General features: G+C 41.5%; 1 protein-coding gene across 1 annotated transcript in view; it reads right to left on the bottom strand.

Annotated features, from left to right (window-relative positions):
* Nucleotides 1-328: 328 nt before the first annotated feature.
* The window catches only part of prpf4 (pre-mRNA splicing tri-snRNP complex factor PRPF4), a 42,166-nt gene continuing 18,977 nt past the window's right edge, over nucleotides 329-23,517 (bottom strand). The window contains exons 8-14 of the mRNA XM_043719868.2: nucleotides 19,396-19,454; nucleotides 15,639-15,762; nucleotides 12,974-13,063; nucleotides 10,354-10,476; nucleotides 4,061-4,168; nucleotides 1,799-1,917; nucleotides 329-1,212 (exon numbers count right to left, since the gene is read on the bottom strand). Of these exons, the coding sequence (XP_043575803.2) occupies nucleotides 1,019-1,212; nucleotides 1,799-1,917; nucleotides 4,061-4,168; nucleotides 10,354-10,476; nucleotides 12,974-13,063; nucleotides 15,639-15,762; nucleotides 19,396-19,454 (817 nt within the window). The 3' untranslated portion in view covers nucleotides 329-1,018. The remainder of the gene's footprint in view (nucleotides 1,213-1,798; nucleotides 1,918-4,060; nucleotides 4,169-10,353; nucleotides 10,477-12,973; nucleotides 13,064-15,638; nucleotides 15,763-19,395; nucleotides 19,455-23,517) is intronic.

Here is a 23,517-nt window from a genome sequence, read left to right as displayed (position 1 = left end):
CTGCGACTCTATTTTAAAGGAATTATGAACCTGCACACCAAGATCAGGTTTGAAGGACAGAGGCTGAGCCTGAAGACAGAGTGCAATGAATCATATTAGCTGCGTGGGCTCTTACCCATAGAATGACAAATATCATGGAGTGCATTTCAGGTTGCAATCTAATTTGGAGTCTGAATGGTTAGAAATAGTGGGGTTGGAAAGATATAGAACATGTCCAGAAATTAGTTGAATCAAATCAAAAGGTTTGGATGGTTTACATGCAAAGTGCTGTTGTGCACATACTGAATGGAAATTATTTAGTCTGATACAGAAATTATAACAACACTTATTTTCAAAATATTTATTACAAAAGCATTGCTAGAGAACACCATCACCTGTGTGGCTTACACAATACTGCACACGCACAAATTCCAGTCATCACTGACAGTGCTGTGGGCTCAGTGCTATACTGACACTCAAATCACTAACACATTTCATCTCCAACTCTGCAGATTTCACCGGATTCCAACAGCCACACAAAGGTTTGCTCAGAGCTGCTGGGCTCAGCTAATCTTTAATTTCGACTGTAGGTGTGCCAGGATTGAATCAGTTGTTTCTTTGAAGGTGTTGATACAAATGAGAAGGCAGTGAGGAACAGAAAGAACACGATCTTCTCAGAGGTTTGTTCTTGCAAGTAGAGAAGATCTTGTTCAGTGTCGGTTCCACCTCAGAGTTATGCTGTTTCTGTGGAGCAGGGCCAGGTCAATTTAAACTGGTAACAATCAGCTCAGGTTTCACTGGAATTGGGAAGATCCAATTCTCAACAGACCTGTCAATCACCAAGACAATAAGAATACATGACCAAAGTCTCCAGGTGACCATGGCAATGAGTGCTTGATGACTGGATGTGTCATTTCTTGGAGATGTTGAACCTCGTGGCCAGTTGCCAGTCTTTTGGTCATATATTAGTTACTAGAAGGAATTTCTCTCCTCCACCAGAATAGGAGTGGCCTGTAGTCAGTGCTCTGCTCCATTCTGTCTACTCAGATGTCCAGAGTTTGAAGGTCCTGTCATACGAACATGTGGCAATCAGCTGCCCGTTTGGAGAGATGTCCAACCCCATCACCTTGCCCTCATGCCCAGCCATGGTTTTGAGGGGTGACCACCCAGGGTGTGTCCAAATCTTTGCAGTGTTGTCATAGGCACCGGTCAACAGGTAATGTCCATCTGTGGCTGCAGGGAGACATAAATTGGCTGTTAGACAGTGGGAGATTTGGAAAGTAATAAAAGGAAGGCATTTCAGAGATGGAAGTGGATGAGAAATGGCGCACCAAGGAAGGAACTGGTCACGATATCACCTTCTTACATGTACTAGCAAACCCCCACTAAAACAACACCTCATTCCCTCACACGCTGCAATGATTTTACATAGGGTGGGGTCAGACATTCCACATTGGAAACACAAAACATACAAGCCAGCTCCCTTGCTCTATCCTCTCAGGCCTGAGAGCTTTATTTTCTCAATACTTACTGAATTTCTTTCTAAAAACGATTGAAACTACTTCCACCCCCTTTTCAGAGAGTACATTCTAGATCACAACTACCCAACATGCAAAAACAACTCTTATCTTACGCTCGTTATTTGGCCAATTCCCAAAACCTGTAACCTCTGAATTTTGTGGTAGAGCAACAGTTTTTCCTTATCTTCTCTATCTCAAACCCTCCTAAGTCTGAACACCTCTAATCTAACTCATTTTAAGCAGCTCTGCTCTAAGGAGAACAATTGTGCTCCTGCTGGGTTTCTCTGTACAGTACTTACGCTGAAACCTGACTGCAGACAGGAGGTTCTGGTGTGCTGGGATGGTATAGATGCATTTCCGATGGCGAAGGTCCCAAACTTTGCAGGTATTATCTCCACTCCCTGTTGCTGTATGGTACCTACAAAAAAAAAAGTCAATTTGCAATTAAAGAAAAATGGAGATCTAAAATTAGAACAAAACGTACTGGAGAAACTCAACAGGTCTGGCATCATCTGTGAGACAGAAAGGAAGTTAATGTTTCAAGTCCGATGACACTTCTTCGGAACCGAAGGGTCACTTTTAGATTTGACAGTGAGAAATTGACAACTAGATTGTTGTTCGGTACAGGCAGAGACACAACCTCAAACCCAACAAACTGTCTGATCCTGTGTTACAGTGCCAAAAGCAAAGGGTCAATATATCACATGACTCTCAGCAGCTTTGTGCAAAATAATGTGCAGATTGCAGAGCAGAATGTGGAATGAGTCAGTAAAATAACAACGGATGACCACGTCATAACATTGGGCAAAGGCAAACAACTGCTTATATTCCTGATATTGAAAAAGCATCAACACCTGCACAGTCATAGGAGGACTATGTGCCTTCACGCATTCCAGGAAAGCAGATGGGAACCCACAAATGTTTTTTTTGGGGGGGGGGGGGGGGGGTGTTGAATTGCTAATTGGAGCTTGTAGCCATTACTGAGGAGATGGACAGTGTCCACTCTGGTTGTGGGATGATTGGAAAGCTCTGTACACATTATGATATGGGGGCATTAACTCTAACCATCCATTTTGCTGAATAAACAGCAGGGTGTATACAAAATGCATTGTAAGAACACTGCTTGGCTACATTACGGGGACAATGGCAGAAAGTATGATTTACAGAGCATAGTCTAAATTGCTTCTCCATGGAAATCACCCAGACACAACCACAGTTATGTTATGTACCACTTTTTAATCTGTCTGTTTCTTTCATTTTCTGTGAATTAGCTCTATCCTGCATACTGACTACAGATCATGCTTCACTTCAGTGTAGTACTGAGAAACACATGTATAAAAATCTGCAGAACCCAAAACATGGGACAAGCCTCTCAACTCAGTCTTTTTTTGAAATTTACCTCTTGCAATGTTAACAGCCTATGCCTACATTGCCAATTCTGGAGGTGAATTCAACAGCCTTGCGGCTTTCTGCTCAAGTATTTCTGCTCTAAACCTGTCGTGTTTAATATTATGTGTGACCCTTCATTCTAGACAGCCACTGGAAAAGATCTGCATCTAGCTAACCATGATTCACCTTTTTGTAACATGACAATATTGTAACGCGTTTATTAAATAACTCAACAGTCTGTGTTGACGTAAGGGGAGGACGTGCACTCTTTCCAAGTATATCGTGGGAGTCATTCCTCCATGTTAGCAAGGATTCATTTCCTGACACACCCTCCCCAAACAATGAAAATTAACGAGTGTGAAACTTGATAAAAAGTGATTAAAAATCATGGATTCACGACTTTTGCCCATGGATAGTGATTTTTGATGTTACTTACATTTTGACACAGATAGGCAAATTCACAATTTCATGCACAGAGAGAATTTATTACATCTGTATTTCGATACCAGATTGCAGCAAATCTGTAATGTTCTCACCCTATTGTGCCTCAATATTTTCTTGTCGCTTGGCATCCAACATTACACATAATGGTCTAATTGAGGAATTATGAAGATTTTATAATTAGATCGTCATGATCTATTTTCTTCCTGATTACATTCTTCCTGTGAAAAAACTCTAGAATTCTATTTGTTTTTCACTTACAGCTTTACAACGTTGCATTGAATGTCCTGTGGACCTGTTCCCTAAATGCCTCTTCTCATCCTGAGAACTGAGCTTATTTTTCTTCAAAGTACTGCTTGTTTTATCTGAAGCACAAGTTCCCATTCTGACACAAACTTCTTCTGACATCTTGTAGACCATTCCCCATCTCATTAAAATCCCTTTAGCCTTTCAAGGGGTTAACTTGTATCTCCTAATATGGCATGAGCTAAAGATACAATCACATCTCGGCTTGGATTAAAATCAATAACACACACAGACAAGCAAAAATGGCTCCAGATCTGAATCTAAAGGCTAATCATTTTGGAAAAACTGCCCTGATCTCTTCGATTTCTTCATTCTTATTAACTTGTAAGTGAGTTTGCTACCCTCCTTCTAATTTCATACTAAGATTGCACGCCAGTAATTTTCCAAGCAATAGTTTGTCAAAGGGTTTCTGGAAGTTCACTGACCCATTGGGAGAGAAACTGATCCCATAGATCTCCTTCAGATGTCCCTCCAAGAACATGATGCATCGACCCGTCCGTAAATCCCACAGTCGCCCAAAGGCATCCAGACCTCTGTTAGAGGGAGAAACACAAAGCATTAGTCACATAATGACATGCACTGGGATGATGCCAATTCAAACAAAAACAAATAAATCCTGTCATCTCTCCAAATTGTTGACTACTCCATCACTGCTCCTTCTGAGGTTGTTTTTGAACCTTATTATTCTGTTCAGACAAGACATCAACAATAACCCCTTACAAACCCTCTCATAGTTCTGAAGACAAGACCCTGGTTTTGTTAATATTGGTGGAATCCTCCTACTGGTATCCAATACAGCTACATAGGCTGAAAATGGGATTTGAGTCATGCAGCACGGAAACATGCCCTTAAACCCAACTCATCCATGCCAACCAGGTCCCCAAACTGAATTAGTCCTATTTACCTGCATTTGGCCCATATCCTTCCAAACCTCTTATCCATTAACTGTCCAAATGTTTTTTTTTTAAATGTTGATGTTGTACTCACTTCTACCACTTCCTCTGGAAGCTCGTTTCATATATGCAACATCGTCAGGTCCCTTTTAAATCTTTCCCCTCTCAACTTAAGTCTACGTCCTCTAGTTTTGGACTCCCCTACCGTGGGGAAAATACCTTGCGTATTCACCCTATCCAGCCCCTCATGATTTTATAAACCTTCATAAGGTCACCCCTCAGCCTCCTACACTCCAGGGAAAATGTCCCAGTCTATACAGCCTCTCAAAATAACTCAAACCCTCCAGTCTTGGTAACACCCTTATAAATCTTTTTTGCACTCTTTCCAGTTCAATAACATCTTTCCTATAGTAGGAGTCTCTGATAGCAAGAAAAGTGTTTTCATAATTAGTATATTCTGGGAATTCCAGACTAAAGCTTTGTGAATTCTGTTCATTTGAAGTACTGAGGAAATATCCAGACCAATTTTACTTTTCAAAAGGCCAGTGAAGAGACATTGTGCACACTTTTTCTTTCCCAAAACCACTAGGTTTAAGGTGAGAGGGGAAAGATTTAAGGAGGACCAGCGGGGCAACCTCATCAGGCAGAGAGTTACTCATATATGGAATGGGCTGCCAGAGAAAGTGGTTGAGGTAGGTACAATAGCAACATTTAAAAAACATTTGGATAGGTACCAGGGTTTTGAGGGATATGGACTAAATGTGGGTAATTGGAACTAGTGTGTGGGCACCATGTTCAGCATGGACCAGTTTGGGCTGAAGGGCCTGTTTCTGTGCTGTATTATTCTATGACTCACTGGAAATCAGAGTTGGGAGGGAATTGCTATGGGAATTCAACAAGAGTGACTTGGTAACAGCACCACCAACCGAGTTGGTCGGCTACTAAAGGACATAGCTGCTAGAATAAGTCTGCGGCAGGTGGAAAAAGAACCAACAAGATGTAAAAACATACTTGACTACATCCTCACCAATCTGCCTGCCGCAGATGCATCTGTCCATGACAGTATCAGTAGGAATAACTATTACATTACTCTTTGTGGAGACAAGGTTTCACCTTCACATTGAGGAATATGTTGTGTGGCACTATCATGATGCAAAACGGGACAGATTATGAATAGATCTAGCAACTCAAGACTGGGCATCCATCAGGAACTGTGGGCCATCAGCTGCAGCAGAATTATACTCCAACACAATCTATGACCTCATGGCCTGGCATATGGCCCTCAAGGTACTGTCCTAGAACCAAACAGCTTTAACTGCTTCATCTGTGACCTTCCCTCAATCATAATGTCAGAAGTGAGTATGTTCGCTAATGACAGCACAACGTTCAGCACCATTTGGAATGCCACCAATATTTTAGCAGTCGATGTTCAAATGCAACAAGATCTAGACATTATTCAAGCTTTGGCTGATAAGTGGCATACATCATTCATGCCACACAAATGTCAGGTAATATCTCCAATAAGAATTAATCTAACCACCACACCTTAACATTTAATGTGTCACCACTATCAACATCATGGGGGTTACCATTGACTAGAAAATCAACTGGATTCACCACATAAACACAGTGGCTACAAGAGCAAGTTACAGGCTAGGAATACTGCGGCAAGTAACTCATCTCCTGACTCCCTAAAGTCTGACCATCATCTACAATGCACAAGTCAGGAGTGAGATGAAATACTCCCCATTTGCTTGGATGAGTGCCACCGCAACAACACTCAAGAAGTTTGACACCATCCAGAACAAGGCAGCCTGCTTGACTGGTACCACATCCACAAGCATCCATTCCCTCCACTACTGATACTCGATAGCAGCAATGTGTAATATCTACAAGATGCATTGTAGAGATTTACCAAAGACCCTTTGACAGCACTCTCCTAAGTCACTTCCATCTCTAAGGACAAGGGCAGCAAATACACAGGAACACCACCACCTGCAAGTTCCCCTCCTAGCCACTTGACATCCTAACTTGGAAATGTATTGCTGTTCCTTCATCGTTACTGGGTCAAAATCCTGGAATTCTCCCCCTAAGGGCAGTATGGGTCAACCTACAGCACGTGAACTGCAATGGTTCAGGACGACAGCTCACCACTACCTTCTCAATGGCAACCAGGGATGGGCAATAAATACTGACCAGCCAGCAAACATCTTTTCGAGTTGGATTATTAAGGGCATCATTATTTCGAGTTGGATTATTAAATACTTTCATATTTCAAACTGTATGTTAATCAACCTTGCATCTCTGTCAATTAAATCTTGCTTTTTTAATAAATCAATAATTCTAATGTTTAAAGATGCTGGATCAGAGATCATTATGTGGTGGATCTGGGTGGGATGCTGTTCGGAGGGTCTGTACAGACTTGATGGGCTAAATGGCCTCTAACTGCACTGTAGGATTCTATGACTTTATGGCGATACACTGAGTCTGACTGACAATTTGGTCGTCAGCATAGTTCTTCACCAGTTCAGGATTAACCAGTAAACATTGTCCAATTGCAGAATCTAATGTTGGACATTAAGCCGTGAATACTGCATGCGCTGGCTGGTTGAGCACGGTCAGTATCTTGCGTGTCATGTAGCTGAATGGATACACTGTGAAATATGATGGATCAGTTTTCTGAATGCATAGCCAGCACACCTAGCCATTTACCAGCAGTGAAATTCATATAGCACATTACTGGTTTGTGAGATAAGCAAAACAACTACCTGCAAGGGAGACAGGTGTGGAGACAGACAAACAGAGAGAGACACACACACATACGAAGAGAGAGAGAGAAAAAGAGAGAGAAAAAGACAGACAGACAGAGAGAGAACGATAATGCGTCTCCCCATTTCATGAGCTTCTCAACATCCACCTTAGATTTGCTTAATACTTTTCACTTTTCCTCCTTAGATTTGCTTAACACTTTTAACACTTTTCATTCGTTATTCCATGGATTTATTAATATCCTTTAGGAAAAGAAAACTGCAAATCTTACTCTTTCAACTCTAAACCACAGTTGACTCTTTACAACCATCTGAAGCACCAGAGAAAGTTGTTACGTGTCAAACTACTGACAATTCAAGAAGGCAATTGCTAAAGGCAAGAGGGATAAACCCTTGCCAGCGACATCTACATTCCAATAATGTTTGATTGCCTACCTGAACACCACTTTCCTCATTTTTTAACTACAAATTGACTTTGCATTCATTATTAACATGTCTCTCTTATATAGGGAGCCCTCCCACTTTTGTTCCATGTAAGCTTTGCATACTGAACAAACTAGATGGAGTGGATGTAACAAGGAAACCAAAGAGCAAATAAAGGAACCTTTGTGTATATCTTTCAAAAATTCTGGACGACATTCAGATGAATGAGGAAATTGCAAAAGATGGTTAAAGATAAGAGTAGAGCCATATAGAGTCAAAATCTCATTTAAGAGGTTTACACATGGAGGCAGGAGGCTAGAAAAAGATGTTAAATCAATATTGCACCAGTCTTTACCTCCAAGGTAGATGCTGCCAGGCCATGGTGATGGGGGAGGAAACTCAGTCACCAGAAACATTTAAAATTGAGGAGAACACATTAGATGCGCTGCTTAAAATTGATAAGGCACTGGGGGTTGATGAAGTGTGTCCAAGGAAACTCAAGAAAGTGATTGCGGAAAGTGCAGATGCACTAACAGTAATCTTTCAATCTTTCCTGGATTTGGGGGTTGGCCCAGAGGATTGGACAATTGTAAATATTACACCTTTGTTCAAGAAGGCTTATAAAGGTGGGCCTCGCAATTACAGACCAGTCAGTGTAACTTTGTAGTGGGAAAACTATTAGAAATAATTATTCAGTTTAGGATTAATAGTCAAATGGAAAAATATGATTTAATTCGAAAAGCTAGCATGGATGTGTGAAGTGAAAAGTTGTGGCTAGAGGTTTTTTTTTGAAGAGGTAATGGAAAGGGTTGATGAAGCTAATGCTGTTATGTTGTGCATATGGACTTCCAAAAGGCGTTTGACATAGTGCCACACAGAAACTTGAGGAAAGTTATAGCTTAAGGAATAAAAGAGACTGTAGGGGTGCGAGTAGAAAATTGGCTGAGGGATAAGAAACAGACAGGAAATGTCAATGGATATTTTTCAGGCTGGAGAAAGGCCGGTAGTGAAGTTCCCCAGAGGCTGGATTTGGGACTCTTGCTTTTCCTGATATAGATGATCTAGATGTTGGTGTTCTGCAGACAACTTCAAAGCTTGACAATACAATACTTAGAAGAATTGTAAACTGTGAGGTGGATAGCTTCAAAAGGACATTAACAGGTCAAGCTTCCAGCTTAGCGAGCAAACTTACATCCAGAGCCTAAACCTGAGCTACAAATCTTCTCAAAACTCACTAATTGGAAAACATTTTTATGGTAGAGCAAGAGATATGACCGTTACTGAGAATGTGCAGGAAGAGTGGTATCGGTTTATAAGGTTAGAACAAGGCTCCTGGGAGCTTGCATGATGATATATCTGATGGAGATGCTGAAACCAGCAATGTTCACCAAAGACATAGATCAGCTCAAAGTCAAAAACATGTGGCGCTGGAAAAGCACAGCAGGTCAGGCAGCATCCGAGTAGTAGGAAATTCAACGTTTTGGACGTAAGACCTTCATCAGGAATGCTCAAGCAAACTGGACCTTGACTGAAATTATCAAACTAGCACATCACACGCAGATGCTATCTAGGCTGCAAAGCAGCAAAGGCAACTTTACAGAAATGAAGAAAGAAATGGAATGACATGGTGGCTCAGTGGTTAGAACTGCTGCCTCACAGCACTACAGATCCAGGTTCAAACCCAGCCTCAAGTGACTGGGTGCAGTTTGCACATTCTCCCTGTATCTGTGAGGGCTTCCTCCAGGTGCTTTGGTTTCCTCCCACAGTCCAAAGATGTACAGGTTAGGTGCATTGGCCACGCTAAGTTGACCATGGTGCCCAGGTATGTACAGGTTAGGTGGATTAGCTGTGGGAAATGCAGAGTTATGGGGATAGGGGATGGGGGAGGGTCTGGGTGGGATGCTGTTCGGAGGATCGGTGCAGACTCCACGGGCAAATGGCCTGCTTCCGCACTTCAGGGATTCTACAATTCTTTGATGCTGGAAATACACAGCAAGCCTATCAGCATTGGCAGAAAATAAATACTGGTCAATATCCTGAATGGAAATGGAAAGGTTCATGAAGGCTTCACTCTCCTTAAGACTCTGCACATTTTCAACATTTAAAATTTTTTAAATTACTCATGCCCTTGAAGTGGAAATACTGAAACTTCAAATCTCAATCTCTAAATGTTTGTTGATTAATCAAAAAGCTGTGTAAGTATTCTATTCCAACTGTGATGGTGAACATGTTGGCCAACTGAAACTCACAATGGATGAGAGCTTATGATTACCAATGATTGTATTATATACATTGGTCACAGGGAAGACCATGTAATCAATACAGTTCCCGGAAGTATTCATGTTTTCAAATGGTCAGTTCCAGATTGGATTCCAAGTTCTGTCCTTCCACATCTGCAAGGGAAATCTTTTCTTCCATGTGGAAGTTGAATGAATGATGCAAAATCCTAGGCTTTATTGTAGTTAAATGTTACTAATATATAATCTATGATTTCAATAAGGACTTGCAGCTCAAGTCGTATTTTTAATAACATTTAACAGAATAGCTGCAGATGGATAATGCAAGATTCTCAGTAGCTGCTCATTTGAGAAGATTCAGTTCCAGTTATACATTCTCCAATAGGTCTGGACTCACCCAGTTCCCACCAATGAGCCATCACGGTGGAAGGCAATGTCATAGACACCCTTGCTATGGCCTTCCTGGTGTAAGATTTCCTCCTGAGCTTCCAGATCCCACAGTCGCCAGGAATGGTCATAACTAAAAGTTAGAAAGAGCAGTCAAAATATCATCACTGAAACATCTTTTACAATGGATACTACATCTTATCTGCGACAATCTATTACCATCTGTCATTGGGGAAATATTGGAGTCTACTATGAAGGATGGAACAGCATAGCATTTCAAAATGCATATAATAAGCAGAGTCAGCCTTGCTTCATGAAGGAGAAATCATAAATGACCAATTTATTAAGAGTTCTTGGAGGTGGTAACAAGCAGGGTAGATAAAGGACAGCCGGTAGATATTATATATAGATTACCAAAAGACATTTGATAAGGCACCATGCATTAAATTACTTAAGATAGCAGTCCACGGTGATGGAAATAGCATCTTATCAAAGATAAAGGATTGGCTAAATAATAGAAGGCAAAGTTAGGAAAAGGGGAGCATTTTCAGGATGGCAGCCTCCAAATAATGAAGTGCCACAACGATCAGTGTTGAGGTCACATTTATTTACAATATCTATTCATGACTTGAGGAAAAGTGATGAGGAAACTGAATGTACTGTTGTTAAGTTTGCAAATGGCACATAGCCAGATTAAGTGACTGGGCAAAAACCTGGCAGAAAAAAATATAAAGTGGGAAAATGAAAGAAATTACACTTGGAAGGAGTGAACATTATTTAAATAGAGAAAGATGACAGTAAGGTGTAGCACAGAGGGACTTTGGGGTACTCATGCATAAATTGCAAAAAGCTAGCACAGAAGTTCAGCAGGTAATCAGGAAGGCAACTTGAACATTCATCTTTATTTGAAAAGGAATGGAGTTTAAAAATAGAGAGATCTTGTTAAGATTACCCATAGCACTAGGCTAGATGACACTGAAAATATCCTGAATAATTCTGGTCCCCTTACCTGAGCAGAAATATACAGGCATTAGAGGCAGTCCAGAGTCGGTTCATTAACTTGATTCTGAGCAAGAGGGATTTTCTTTTGAGGAGATATTGCATAGGCTGGACTTATTCTCATTGGAGTTGAGGAATAAGAGGCAAGCTTATCGATATATATATAAAAGATTCTTAAGGGGCTTGATGTGGTAGATGCTGAGAGGATATTTCCCCTTGTGAGAGAATCCAGATAAGCACATAATTTTAGGGTAAGGGGTCACCAAGTTGGAATAGAGGTGAGGAGAAATTTCTTTTGTCAGAGAGTAGCGCATCTGTGGAATCCTTTACCATAAAAGGACTGTAGCGGATAGATCATCAAGTATATCCATGGTTAAGACAGACAGACAGACAGGAGAAAGTGAGGACTGCAGATGCTGGAGATCAGAGTCAAGAGTGTAGTGCTGGAAAAGTACAGCAAATAAGGCAGCATCCAAGGAGCAGAAGAATGGACGTTTCGGGCATAAGCTCTTCATCAGAACTTAGGCTTGTGGGTCGGGGCTGAGAGATAAATGGGAGGGGGTGGGTTTGGGGGAAGGTAGCTGAGAGAGCGATAGGTGGATGAATGTGAGGGAGAAGGTGACAGGTTCTGAGGGTGGTGCCAAGTTAGAAACTTGGGACTAGGATAATATGGGAGTTAGGGAAATGAGGAAGCTGTTGAAATCCACATTTACCCCCTGTGGTTGCAGGGTCCGAAGGCGGAATATGAATCAAGGGGTTATGAGGAAAAGGCAGGAAAGTGGAGTTGCGATTATTAGATCATCCATTATCTCAACAAATGCCACTGCAGACTTGATGGGCGAAATGACCTATTTCTTATGGTTATGGTCCAACCATAGAAATTGAATTATACCTGCAACCATCTATGACCAAAGAAACTGCAAATAATATAAGTATCACTGCAAATAATATAAATATAATATAAAGAAACTAGATCTTACTGTGAAATGAAGGAATGCTCACAAGGCAATGGCAGAGCATAGACACTGATGGTAAGTGCATGAACATGGTTTGTATAGAGAGAGGGTAAAGGGAAACACTAATGCAAGAGCATCAGAACACAGGCTGGACTGTACAACACTCGCCACTAGTAAATATATGAATCGAAACAGAACAGAGCAGTCTGGAGGTGGACAGAACGTTGAGAAGTCAAGCAACATCAACAACAAACCCTACATGTTTGAATTTCTGCAACCACCGCACAGATTAGATTAGATTCAAGTCCACACCGGCCCTCCAAAGAGTAACCCACCCAGTCCCATTTCCCTCTGGCTAATGCACCTAACACCATGGACAATTTAGCATGACCAATTCACCTGACCTGCACATCTTTGGACTTGTGGGAGGAAACTGAAGCATCTGGAGGAAACCCACGCAGACACGGGGAGAAGTGCAAACTCCACATAGACAGTCACCCAAGGCTGGTATTGAACCTAGGACCCTGGTGCTGAGGCAGCAGTGCTAACCACTGAGCCACCGTGCCACCCAACATGAAGCACAATTCATTTCGAGCTCCTCTTTACTTGTGCAAACTTGCATAACTTGTATATTTCCAATTAACTTGTGTAATATTTGCATTTGATATTACTTACCATGTGGTGCCCAGGAATCTGCCTGAGGGGTGCCAAGCCACTCGAGCAACTCGCATGGTATGTCCTTCAATGTCAGCTACTGGTTCATCACTGCAAAATTCCAAGACTTTGACAGTTCAGACACATGGAGTATATACTTTAGATAAAGAACTGTATTTCCATAGCATCTTTCGTGACCTCAGGTGCCCAAAGCTTGTTAAGAACATGAAATGTAGTCACTGAGGTACAAAACACCGCAAGCTCCCACAAACATAAATAAAAAAACTGACTTGGTAACCTGTTTCAGTTATTGGTTGCAAAATAGAAATTGGCCTGGTCACTGCAAAAATGTGTCATGGAATACTGACTCCACCGATAGGGCAGACAAGACCTCAATGTAATATTTATTCTGAAAGATGACACCACAATCAGTACAGTACTGTTCCAGTATTTCACTGGAAAGCCAGCCTGCATTGTGATTAATTCTCTGGTGTGGAGCTTGAACTGTCAGACTCAGAGACAAGATATAGTTACCTTATGTCAATGCAAACACTGGGGTGGTGTGCTTTGTGTAAACAAATCAATCTGCTAGGCCTAGAAACCCTCAACAAAGCTGTGCATTCCACACCAGCTGGAATCAACAAATTCAAATCTAACGGGTCACTCTACACTTTGACAACAATGTCAGATTCAAGATAAGCAATGTTATCCAAGTTTGCACTGTCAGAGCATCAGAAGATAACTTACAATAAATAACCTACAGTTTTTCCTACATGGTCTTAACTAAGTAAAAGTTCACAGGCACCATTCTTCACCACTACAGACTGCAGCCATTTCAGTACTAGCAGAGTTTAAATGCAGCAGATACAGAGCTTATTTCATGCTATACTGACCTATCAGAGGAAACACCATCAGATGGGTCATATCTCAACTTTGTAACAAGGCCCTCAAACACTTACCCATTAACAATGATATACAATCACTAACAGCCAGCATCCAAGTGACTATGGGAAAGAGACACAAACAATGAGGACTTGGTATACCACGTCCTTCTTAAATCTGTCCAGATTTTCACGGGAGGACTGACATTCCAAAACACACTGGAACCATTCTGCAACATGAAGACTTGTTTCACTAGAGTGATAGGGCTGGCACCAGACCCACGCATTTTGGTCAATGGGCTGGGTCTGAACAAGGTCAATCAGATGTTTGGCCAGAAATCTCTGTCATGTACAGTGAAGGTTACAGCAAAAAGAACCCAATTGGGGATAGAACCCTGACCCTGACTGGGAACTGAACAACATCAAAGGAAGACCCGGTTTAACTGATGTCAAACTGATTTTTCCCACACAGGTAGGGTTGAATGAAACCTTGAAATGATTCTATATAACAAGAGTTAATCTTCTTGATCTTGTCACTGATCTTTTGATTCATTAGAAATTTAATGTAAAGCCTTAATGCTGCTTCATTTCTAATTTGTTTCTCTCAAGATTCAGGAGCTTTTAAGCAAATGTTATTGGAAAGAATAGATTGTTAAAAAAACAAACACTTCTGCAAAAAGCAGTGAGATTATTGAAAGCAAAAGTTGGAGAATTAGCAAATGTTAAAGAGCTTGACGAAACAGAAACTTGCGAATGGTGTTAGTTGATGAAGAGGTTGTGAACAGAACATAAGGAGGTACAAAGGGATCAAGTTGAGACATATAAAATTCTTAAGGGGCTTCTGGATTCTAGGGAATATAGCACAAAAACACTACTGTTGGTGTTGAAAATGTGAAATAAGAACAGGAATAGCTTATAAGACTCAGCAACTCTCACAGTATCTGTGGACAGAAAGAAAATTAATGTTTCAAATTGAAAACCTTTCATCAGAATACCTCCAATACCCAATTTCTCCTTGTAGGTCAATCCTCTTATCCAAGGACAAGTCTTTCCTTAGGGAAACAGACCAAACCTGCCATAGTATATGATCTCATCAGTGTCTTGTAAGAATTTACTGTCATATTCCAATGCTGTTTAACTGATGTTCTCTGAAATGTTTACTGCAGCTGCAAGGTAACATTCCGTGACTCTTGTGTAAGAACACTCAGGTACTTTCAAGTGCATTTTTCCTGTCCAAGCAGACAGATTCACATCTAATCACACTGTACTGTAACCACCATCATCTTCCTCATTCACCCAACCTGTCTCCTCCTCTCTGCATTGTTTCCTCATTGCTTACCTCCTAATCTAACTTTGCATCATCAGTGAACTTAAACAAGTTACATTCAGACTCCTCAAAAACACTGTAGATTTGTAAAGAGCTGACAAATTAGTACCGATCCATACAGTGCCCTGCTAGTTATAGCCTATCAACATGGAAGTGTCCTATTTATTCCTGTCTATTAATATTAATAATCCATACTATTATCCTCCAATGTCACTGTTCTAATTTTGCATAATAAACTCTTGTAGCAATTTTGATTTGAAAATTCAATTACACTTCAACTACTGAATATCCCTTACCCATCTTATTAATTATTCTTCCCAAAATCTGCAAACACATTTGTCAAACATAATTTTGCTTTCATAAATCCACAATGACATTTTGTGCTTTGAAAGAGATTTTAAGTTCTTCACATTTGCCCCAGATATCTTTTCTTCCATCACAACTTTAAGTTTTTGTTCACTTTGTAGTCTTTACAAACCTTTCCAGATTCCAGAGTTTCACTGAGCCATCAGCTGCACACGATGCCATGTTACAGTCCTTCTCATCAAGTGAGATGGTGGCCTGGGGATGAAATACAATGGCACCCACATTTGTGCTGTGACCTGACAAAACAGAAAAGCCAGTCAGCAACTGCCTTAACTTGAGATGTCCATAGACACCTGAGTGAGCACTATCTTGTCTGAGATCAGCTTGGTATACCTGGTCCTGATGCAGTTCAACTCAACCCTCTGGATCAGGAGTAGAGGATTTGGTTACAGTTTAGATCACAGGGTCTCCGAACTGCACTCAGCTCTAGTCAAAAAGCCCACCTAACAAAATTACCAGACTTAGTACAGTTCAGAGTTTAGCCAGTAAAATTGTTGCGAAATTATAATGTTTGCTGGAAATGTTTTCTTTAAATATAGATATATTGGAAAAATACTGGAAGATTTTGAACTATTTCAGACTTCTTATTTCAGAGAGGTGTGATTTCTTGAAAATGTAACCATCGGTTTAATGTATGCTGTAAGTCACCTAGTGTTTTTACTGGAAGCGTTTTCAAGGTTTAAATCCCACTTGTCATAGACATGTCTAGGTCATGTCTGAATGGGAGGATGAAACAAATCTACAAAGGTCACTCTATCCCAATGGGCAGTTGAATGGAATAAGACTGAGTGGGTAGAGGAAGGTTTGCCCGTGCACTTGTTGGTGTTAAGGAAACTATAAAGCTCATTCCGTGTGCAGGGAATCTGCAGGATAACAAAGGCGATACAGATAATTACAGGCATATTAGCCTTACTTGTATTCAATGTAAAATACTGGAAGTGATCAGGAGTAAACTTAAGGATTTATTTATACAATAATAATTGTGGTAGCAGCAGCCAACACAGATTCACAAGAGAGAGACTACACTTCAACAGCATCCTCCACTTCTTTAAGGAACTAACTGGCCTGTACCTGTGCTGTACTGCTCTATGTTCTGTAAAGTTGAGGAAGCAAGGGTCTGGCACAGCCAGAGGTTTATAGGGTAGCTAAGAAAGATCTCAAAAGTTGACTGAGGAGACCTAGAAGGGGGGCACGATTCAGCCTTGGCGGAAAGGATTTGGAAAAACATAAAGGCATTCTATACTTACGTGAGGAATTAGAGAATGATCAGAGAGAGAGGGTAGGGCCGATCAGGGATAGTGGAGGGAACTTGTGCCTGGTGTCTGAAGAGGTGGGGGAGGCCCTAAATGAGTTCTTTGCTTCAGTATTCACGAGAGAGAAGGATCTTGTTGACAGTGAGAACACGGTGGACCAGGTTAATAGGCTTGAACAGATTGATATTAAGGAAGTGGATGTGCTGGAATTTCTGGGAAGCATCAATATAGATAAGTTCCCAGGGCCAGACCAGATATATACAAAGTTACTACGGGAAACAATGAGATCGCTGCGCCTCTGGCTATGATCCTTGCATCCCCACTCCCCACAGGAGTAGTACCAGTTGAGCAAAAGGTGGTGAGTGTTGTTCCACTGTTCAAGAAAGGGAATAGAGAAATACCAGGGAATTACAGACCAGTCAATCTTAAATCTGTGGAAAGAAAGGTACTGGAAAGGATTCTGAGAGATAGGTTTTATAACTACTTGGAAAACATAGTTTGATTAAAGTCAGTCAGCATGGCTTTGTGAGGGGCAGGTCTTGTCTCACAAGCTTTATTGAGTTCTTTGAAGATGTAACGATACTAGTTGACGAAGGTCAAGCAGTGGATGTGGTGTATGTGGATTTCCATAAGGCATTTGATAAGGTTCCCCACAGTAGGCTGGTTCAGAAAGTTAGGAGGTATGGGATACAGGAAGTTTGGCTGGCTGAAAGAAGACAGCGAGTGGTAGTGGATAGACAGTATTCTGCTTGGAGGTCAGTGACCAATGGTGTCACGCAGGGACCTGGTCTTGGGCCTCTGCTCTTTGCAGTTTTTCAATAAATGATTTAGATGAAGTGGAAGGGTGGGTTAGTAAGTTTGCCGATGACACAAAGGTCGGTGGTGTTGTAGATAGTGTCAAAGGCTGTTGCAGGTTACAACAAGACATCGACAGGATGCAGAGCTGGGCTGAGAAGGGGCAGATGGAGTTCAACCTGGATAAATGTGAATTTTGGAAGGTTGAATTTGAATACAGGGTTAAAGACAGGATTCTTGGCAGTGTGGAGGAACAGCAGGATCTAGGGGTCCATGTACATAGATCCCTCAAAATTGCCACCCAAGTTGATAGGGTTGTTAAGAAGGCATATGGTGTGCTGGCTTTCATTAACAAGGGGATTGGAGTTTAAGAGCTGCGAGGTTTGGCTGCAGCTCTATAATACCCTGGTTAGACCACACGTGGAATATTGTGTTCAGTTCCGGTCGCCTCATTAAAGGAAGGATGTAGTTGTTTTAGAAGGTGCAGAGGAGATTTACCAGGATGCTGCATGGATTGGACAGCTTGTCTCATGAATAGAGGTTGGGCTTTTAACACTGGAGAGAAGAAGGAAGAGAGGTGACTTGATAGAGGTGTACAAGGCAATGAGAGGCATAGATAGAGTTGATAGTCAGACACTTTTCCCCAGGGCAGAAGTGCCTGTCGCGAGGGGGCATAATTTTAAGGTGATTGGAGGAAAGTATAGGGGAAATGTCAGAGGTAGGTTCTCTACGCAGAGAGTGGTATGTGCATGGAATGCACTACCAGCATTGGTAGTAGAGTCAGAGACATTAAGGACATTTAAGTACCTGCTGGACAAGCACATGGATGGCAGTAAATTGAGGGGTGTGTAAGTAAGGTTGATCTTAGATTAAGATAAATGCTGAGCACAACATCGTGGGCAGAAGAGCCTGTACTGTGCTGCACTGTTCTACGACTACCCAAATGGATTACTGTCAGCCCCGAAATGTAGCATACCTCAGACTGCATCACATCATCACAATCGTTCAACAGGAAGGAATATTTTATGAAATACATTAGTCGAAAGGAAAATAAACCAATTACTGATGCAAGATGTTACATCAGGATGTATATAAATAATTGAGATTTGGAACCATAAGGTGGGCAAATCTACCTATGGTGCAATCTAATAAGGGCAGGGGAATCAGAAGGGGTAGCTTGGAGAACTAGAGAATCATCTGGGTAAGCCTCAATGCCAGCCTTCTGCCCATTTCCAACTAAAATTGCTCCTTCATTAGAGGCCATACCTTCAAGTTGCCTAGGCCCAAAACTCTGGAATTTTCGCCCTGCATCTTTCTGTCCTGCTACTTTGCTGTTGGCCTTTAAAACACTCCAAAGGCTTTCAGTTATCTGACCCAATAGATCCTTCTACGTCATATTTTGTTTTATCGTGACTCTGTGATTTGCATCAATTATGTTGAAAGTGCTACATAAAGTTGTTATACACAGTACATTTTGGATAGAAATGGATGAGAATTGGTTGAATACTCAAAAGGAAAAACTTTACGGGGGAAATGAGAAAAATCAGGGGACCGGAATTCCTTGGGTTCTCTACCAGAGATGGGACAGGCTCGGTATCAAATAGTTTTGTCCCCTGCAGAATCCTTCTATGATTCTATGTCAACATTTTTTTTCTTTCTTCAGAGTAACCAACATCATTTCCTAGGAGATTCATGAAGCTGAAACAACTGGATGCTACAATGGTGGTTGGGGTGAACTTCTTCAGAATCAGAAATTGCTCAAGTTTAACATCAGACCTTTCTCACCTGCAATTACCTTGCAATTCTGTGGGATTACCTTACCTCTCAGTGTACGGATAAGACTGCAGTCAGGAACACCCCAAAGCTTACAAAGCCCACTCCTGTAGATAAACGGGAGAAGTAATAGTGGCTGTCAGTATAAATTATCCATACATGGCAGGAAATCAAAGAATGCCAGAACACTCTGATGGATTAATATCCCACAGCACACGACACAAATTCAGGAGTGAACAGAGTGTTCTAGTGAGGCAGGATTGGGGTGGGAACAGTTTGTTAGGACACTCAGACCAATGTTTCCTCAAACTTATTTTGGCTTTGTGTGGTCTGCTGGTTGTACTGACTGGTCCCTTTGAGATTGCGAGAAGGGTGTGCACGCAAGTTCTGAAGAGAATATTTGTTGTGCACAGCCTGTTTGTTCATTGCACAGTGAATTACAAATTGTCTTCAGATCATCTTCCACACAGTTTATGGTGCAGACTCATTGTTTTGGTGTGTACGATACCTTTATATTCTGAAATAAACAGAAAAGCTTTCATCATGTTGGGATGCAGGCAAGTAGATTTGGTTGGAGCAGGGGGCTATCTACAGTACAGACAGAAGTGAGCGATGGAAAATTGAAACAGCACTGTCACTGCTGGTAGGAGGATAGTGTTACAGTGTGATAAACTTACACTAGCAGCTTTCATGATAACGTGAACATATAAATTAGTGCCCAATCCAATGATGTTAAGAGTACATCTATTTACACTGAATCAGGATGATCTAAATCCACTGGAGTTTTCATGTACACCAGGGATGTGTTGGGATTAACTGAACCAAAACAGGGAAGAGGCAAAAATAGGAGGAAGGGAAAATAGATAGGGACAGGAGGATCAAATAGGTAAGGATCGTGGAAGACAACAATAGAAAACAAAGGAGAAGACTAGAACAGATCAGGGATAGAGATATGGATGGAAGGATTGGGAGTGACAAATACTTCCGGTATGGGGCATGAAGTCAGAAAAGGCGCTTACCAAAGCACAGGGAAATTGGAGCTGCTAATGACCTCTCGCCCATTTTAAAGCGACGTCAGTAATGTGAGTGGATCCATGGCAAATGCAAGCTCTGGGGATTTCTTTTTCTCTAAAGCGGTTTTTGTTTTTTTAAGCAAAAGAACCAGAATTTCTATCCCTTTCAGGAGATGTTTCCTCTGACATGGCTCTCCTGCCTTTGAATTGAGCACTTTCGTGTTGGAAATCAGGAGGAGCATTGTTTCGGTGAGTGAATCTGTTGTTTCATCCAATTACCAGTGCGGTCAGGATGCAATTACAGCATCAGATATTTGCGCAGGTATTTTCCATTTACAATCTTGAGAGTGCATACCGTAATATGGAAGGTTGGAAGAGCCATATGTAAATCTTGTTTAATCCACAGTACAGTTTAACAAACAGACCATTCAGTCCAATACGTCCATGCTGACCAGACATCCTAAATTAATGTAGTCCCATTCACCAGGACTTGGCCCATATCCCTCCAAACTGTTCTTATTCATATTTTTTCAATGTTGTAATTGTACCAGCTTCCATCACTTCCTCTGGCAGTTCATTCCATTCACACATCGCCCTTTGCATGAAAACGTTGTCCTTTAGGTCCCTTTTAAATTTTTCCCCTCTCACCCTAAACTTATGCCCTCAAGTTCTGTACTCCCCCACCCCAGGGAAAAGACTTTGTCCAATTACCCTATCAGCCTCCAACATTCCAAAGAAAACATCCCCAGCCTATTCAGCCTCTCCCTATAGCTCAAATCCTCCAACCCTGGCAACGTACTTGTAAATCTTTTATGAACCCTTTCGAGTTTCACAACATTCTTTCGATAGGAGAGAGACCAGAGTTGCACGCAATATTCCAACAGTGGCCTAACCAATGTCCTGTACAGCTGCAACATCACCTCCCAACTCCTTTGCTCAAGGCTCTGACCAATAAAGGAAAGCGTACTAAACCCCTTCACTACCCTATCTACCGGTGACTCCACTTTCAGGCAACTTTGAGCCTGCATTTCAAGGTCTCATTGTTCAGCAACACTCCCCAGGACCTTATCATTAAGTGGGTAAGTCAGCTAAGATTTGCTTTTCCAAAATTCAGCACTTCACATTTATTTAAATTAAACTCAACTGCCATTCCTTGGCCCATCTGATCTAGATCGTTGTAATCGGAAGTAAGCTTCTTTGCTGTCCACTATACCTCCAATTTTGGTGTCATCTGCAAACTTACTAACTATACCTCCTATGTTCACATCCAAATCATTTATATAAATGACAAAAAATAATTGACCCAGCACTGATCCTTGTGGCACACCACTGGTCACAGGCATCCAGTCTGAAAAGCAACCCTCCTCCACCACCCTCTGTCTTCTACCTTCAAGCTAGTTCTGTATCCAATTGGCTAATTCATCCTGTATTCCATGAAATCCAACTTTGCTAACCAGTCTCCCATGAGGAACCTTGTCGAACGCCTTAATGAAGTCCATATAGATCATGTCCACCATTCTGCCCTCATCAATCCTCTTTGTTCCTTCTTCAAAAAACTCAATCAAGCTCATGAGACATGAGTTCCCATGCATAAAGCCATGTTGACTATCCCTAATCAGTCCTTGCCTTTCCAAATACATGTAAATCCTGTCCCTCAGGAATTCCTCCAACAACGTGCCTAGCACCACCGATGTTTGGCTGATCGGTCGATAGTTCCCTGGCTTTTCCTCATCACCTTTCTTAAATAGTTGCACAACGTTAGCCAACCTCCAGTCTTCATGCACCTCACCTGTGACTATCAATGATCCAAATATTTCAGCAAAGGACCCAGCAATCACTTGTTTACATTCCCACAGAGTTCTGGGGTACACCTGATTAGGTCTTGCAGATTTATCCACTTATGTGTTTTAAGACATGCAGCACCTCCTCCTCTGTAATATGGACATTTTTCAAGATTTTTCCTCAATTAGATTAGATTACCTACAGTGTGGAAACAGGCTCTACAACCCAACAAGTCCACACCGACCCTCCGAAGAGAAACCCCCCCCCCCACCTAATATTTACCCCTGACTAATCCACCTAACACTACAGGCAACTTAGCATGCCCAATTCATCTAACCTTCACATCTTTGGACTGTGGGAGGAAACCCGCGCAGACATAGGAAGAATGTGCAAACTCCACACAGACAGTTGCCCGGGGCAGGAATTGAAATGTCACCATCTATTCTCCATAGTAAACACTGATACAAAATACTCATTTAGTATCTCGCCCAACTCCTGCTGTTCCACACATTGGCTGATCTTTGGAGGGGCCCTATTCTCTACCTAGTTACTCTCTTGTCCTTAATGTATTTATAAAATCCCTTTGGATTCTCCTAAATCCTATGTGCTAAAGCTATCTCATATCCCCCTTTTGCCCTCCTGATTTCCCTCTTGCCTTTATGCTCTTCTAAGGATTCACTCAATCTCTGCTGTCTATACCTGACATATGCTTCCTTCTTTTTCTTGACCAAAATCTCAATTTCTGTAGTCATCCAGCATTCCCTACACCTACCTGCCTTGCCTTTCATCTGAACAGGAACATACAGCCTCCGGACGCTCGTCGTCCCATTTCTGAAGGTTTCCCATTTTCCAGCCATCCCTTTACCACGAACATCTACACCCAATCAACTTCTGAAAATTCTTGCCTAATACCGTCAAAATTGACTTTCCTGCAATTTAGAACTTTAACCTTTGTATCCTGTCTATCCTTTTCCTTCTCCATTCTGCTATAATAATGTCACAAACATTTGGACTGCCCAAATAATACCAAGATTCTACAATACTAGCAATACTAGGAAGGATTAGCTCAGCTTTTGTTTTTATTTTGAGCAGGAAAACCATTCTGTAGATTATCCATTCCTCACGACCAGAGAGAGAAGCAAGCACGTCACTGGGTCTCCATATATATTCACTAACTATACCTAAACGCCCTTGAGAAAATGTTAACTGGCTCATAGAATTATTCAAGTCCTTGCAGATCATAGCAATTAATGGTGGTTTTAATACATTGGAGTGGCCATTTCAGAGGGCAGTCAGGAGTTAACTGGAGTCACACATAAACCAGACCAGGTAAGAACGACATCCTGTTCTCCACAAGTTTGACTTTCTATAACTA

The sequence above is a fragment of the Chiloscyllium plagiosum genome, unplaced genomic scaffold, assembly GCF_037043375.1.
Source record: "Chiloscyllium plagiosum isolate Xiang-an unplaced genomic scaffold, Cpla_swu_hap1 HiC_scaffold_21, whole genome shotgun sequence".
NCBI lineage: Eukaryota > Metazoa > Chordata > Chondrichthyes > Orectolobiformes > Hemiscylliidae > Chiloscyllium > Chiloscyllium plagiosum.
This window is presented reverse-complemented; position numbering and strand designations above follow the sequence as displayed.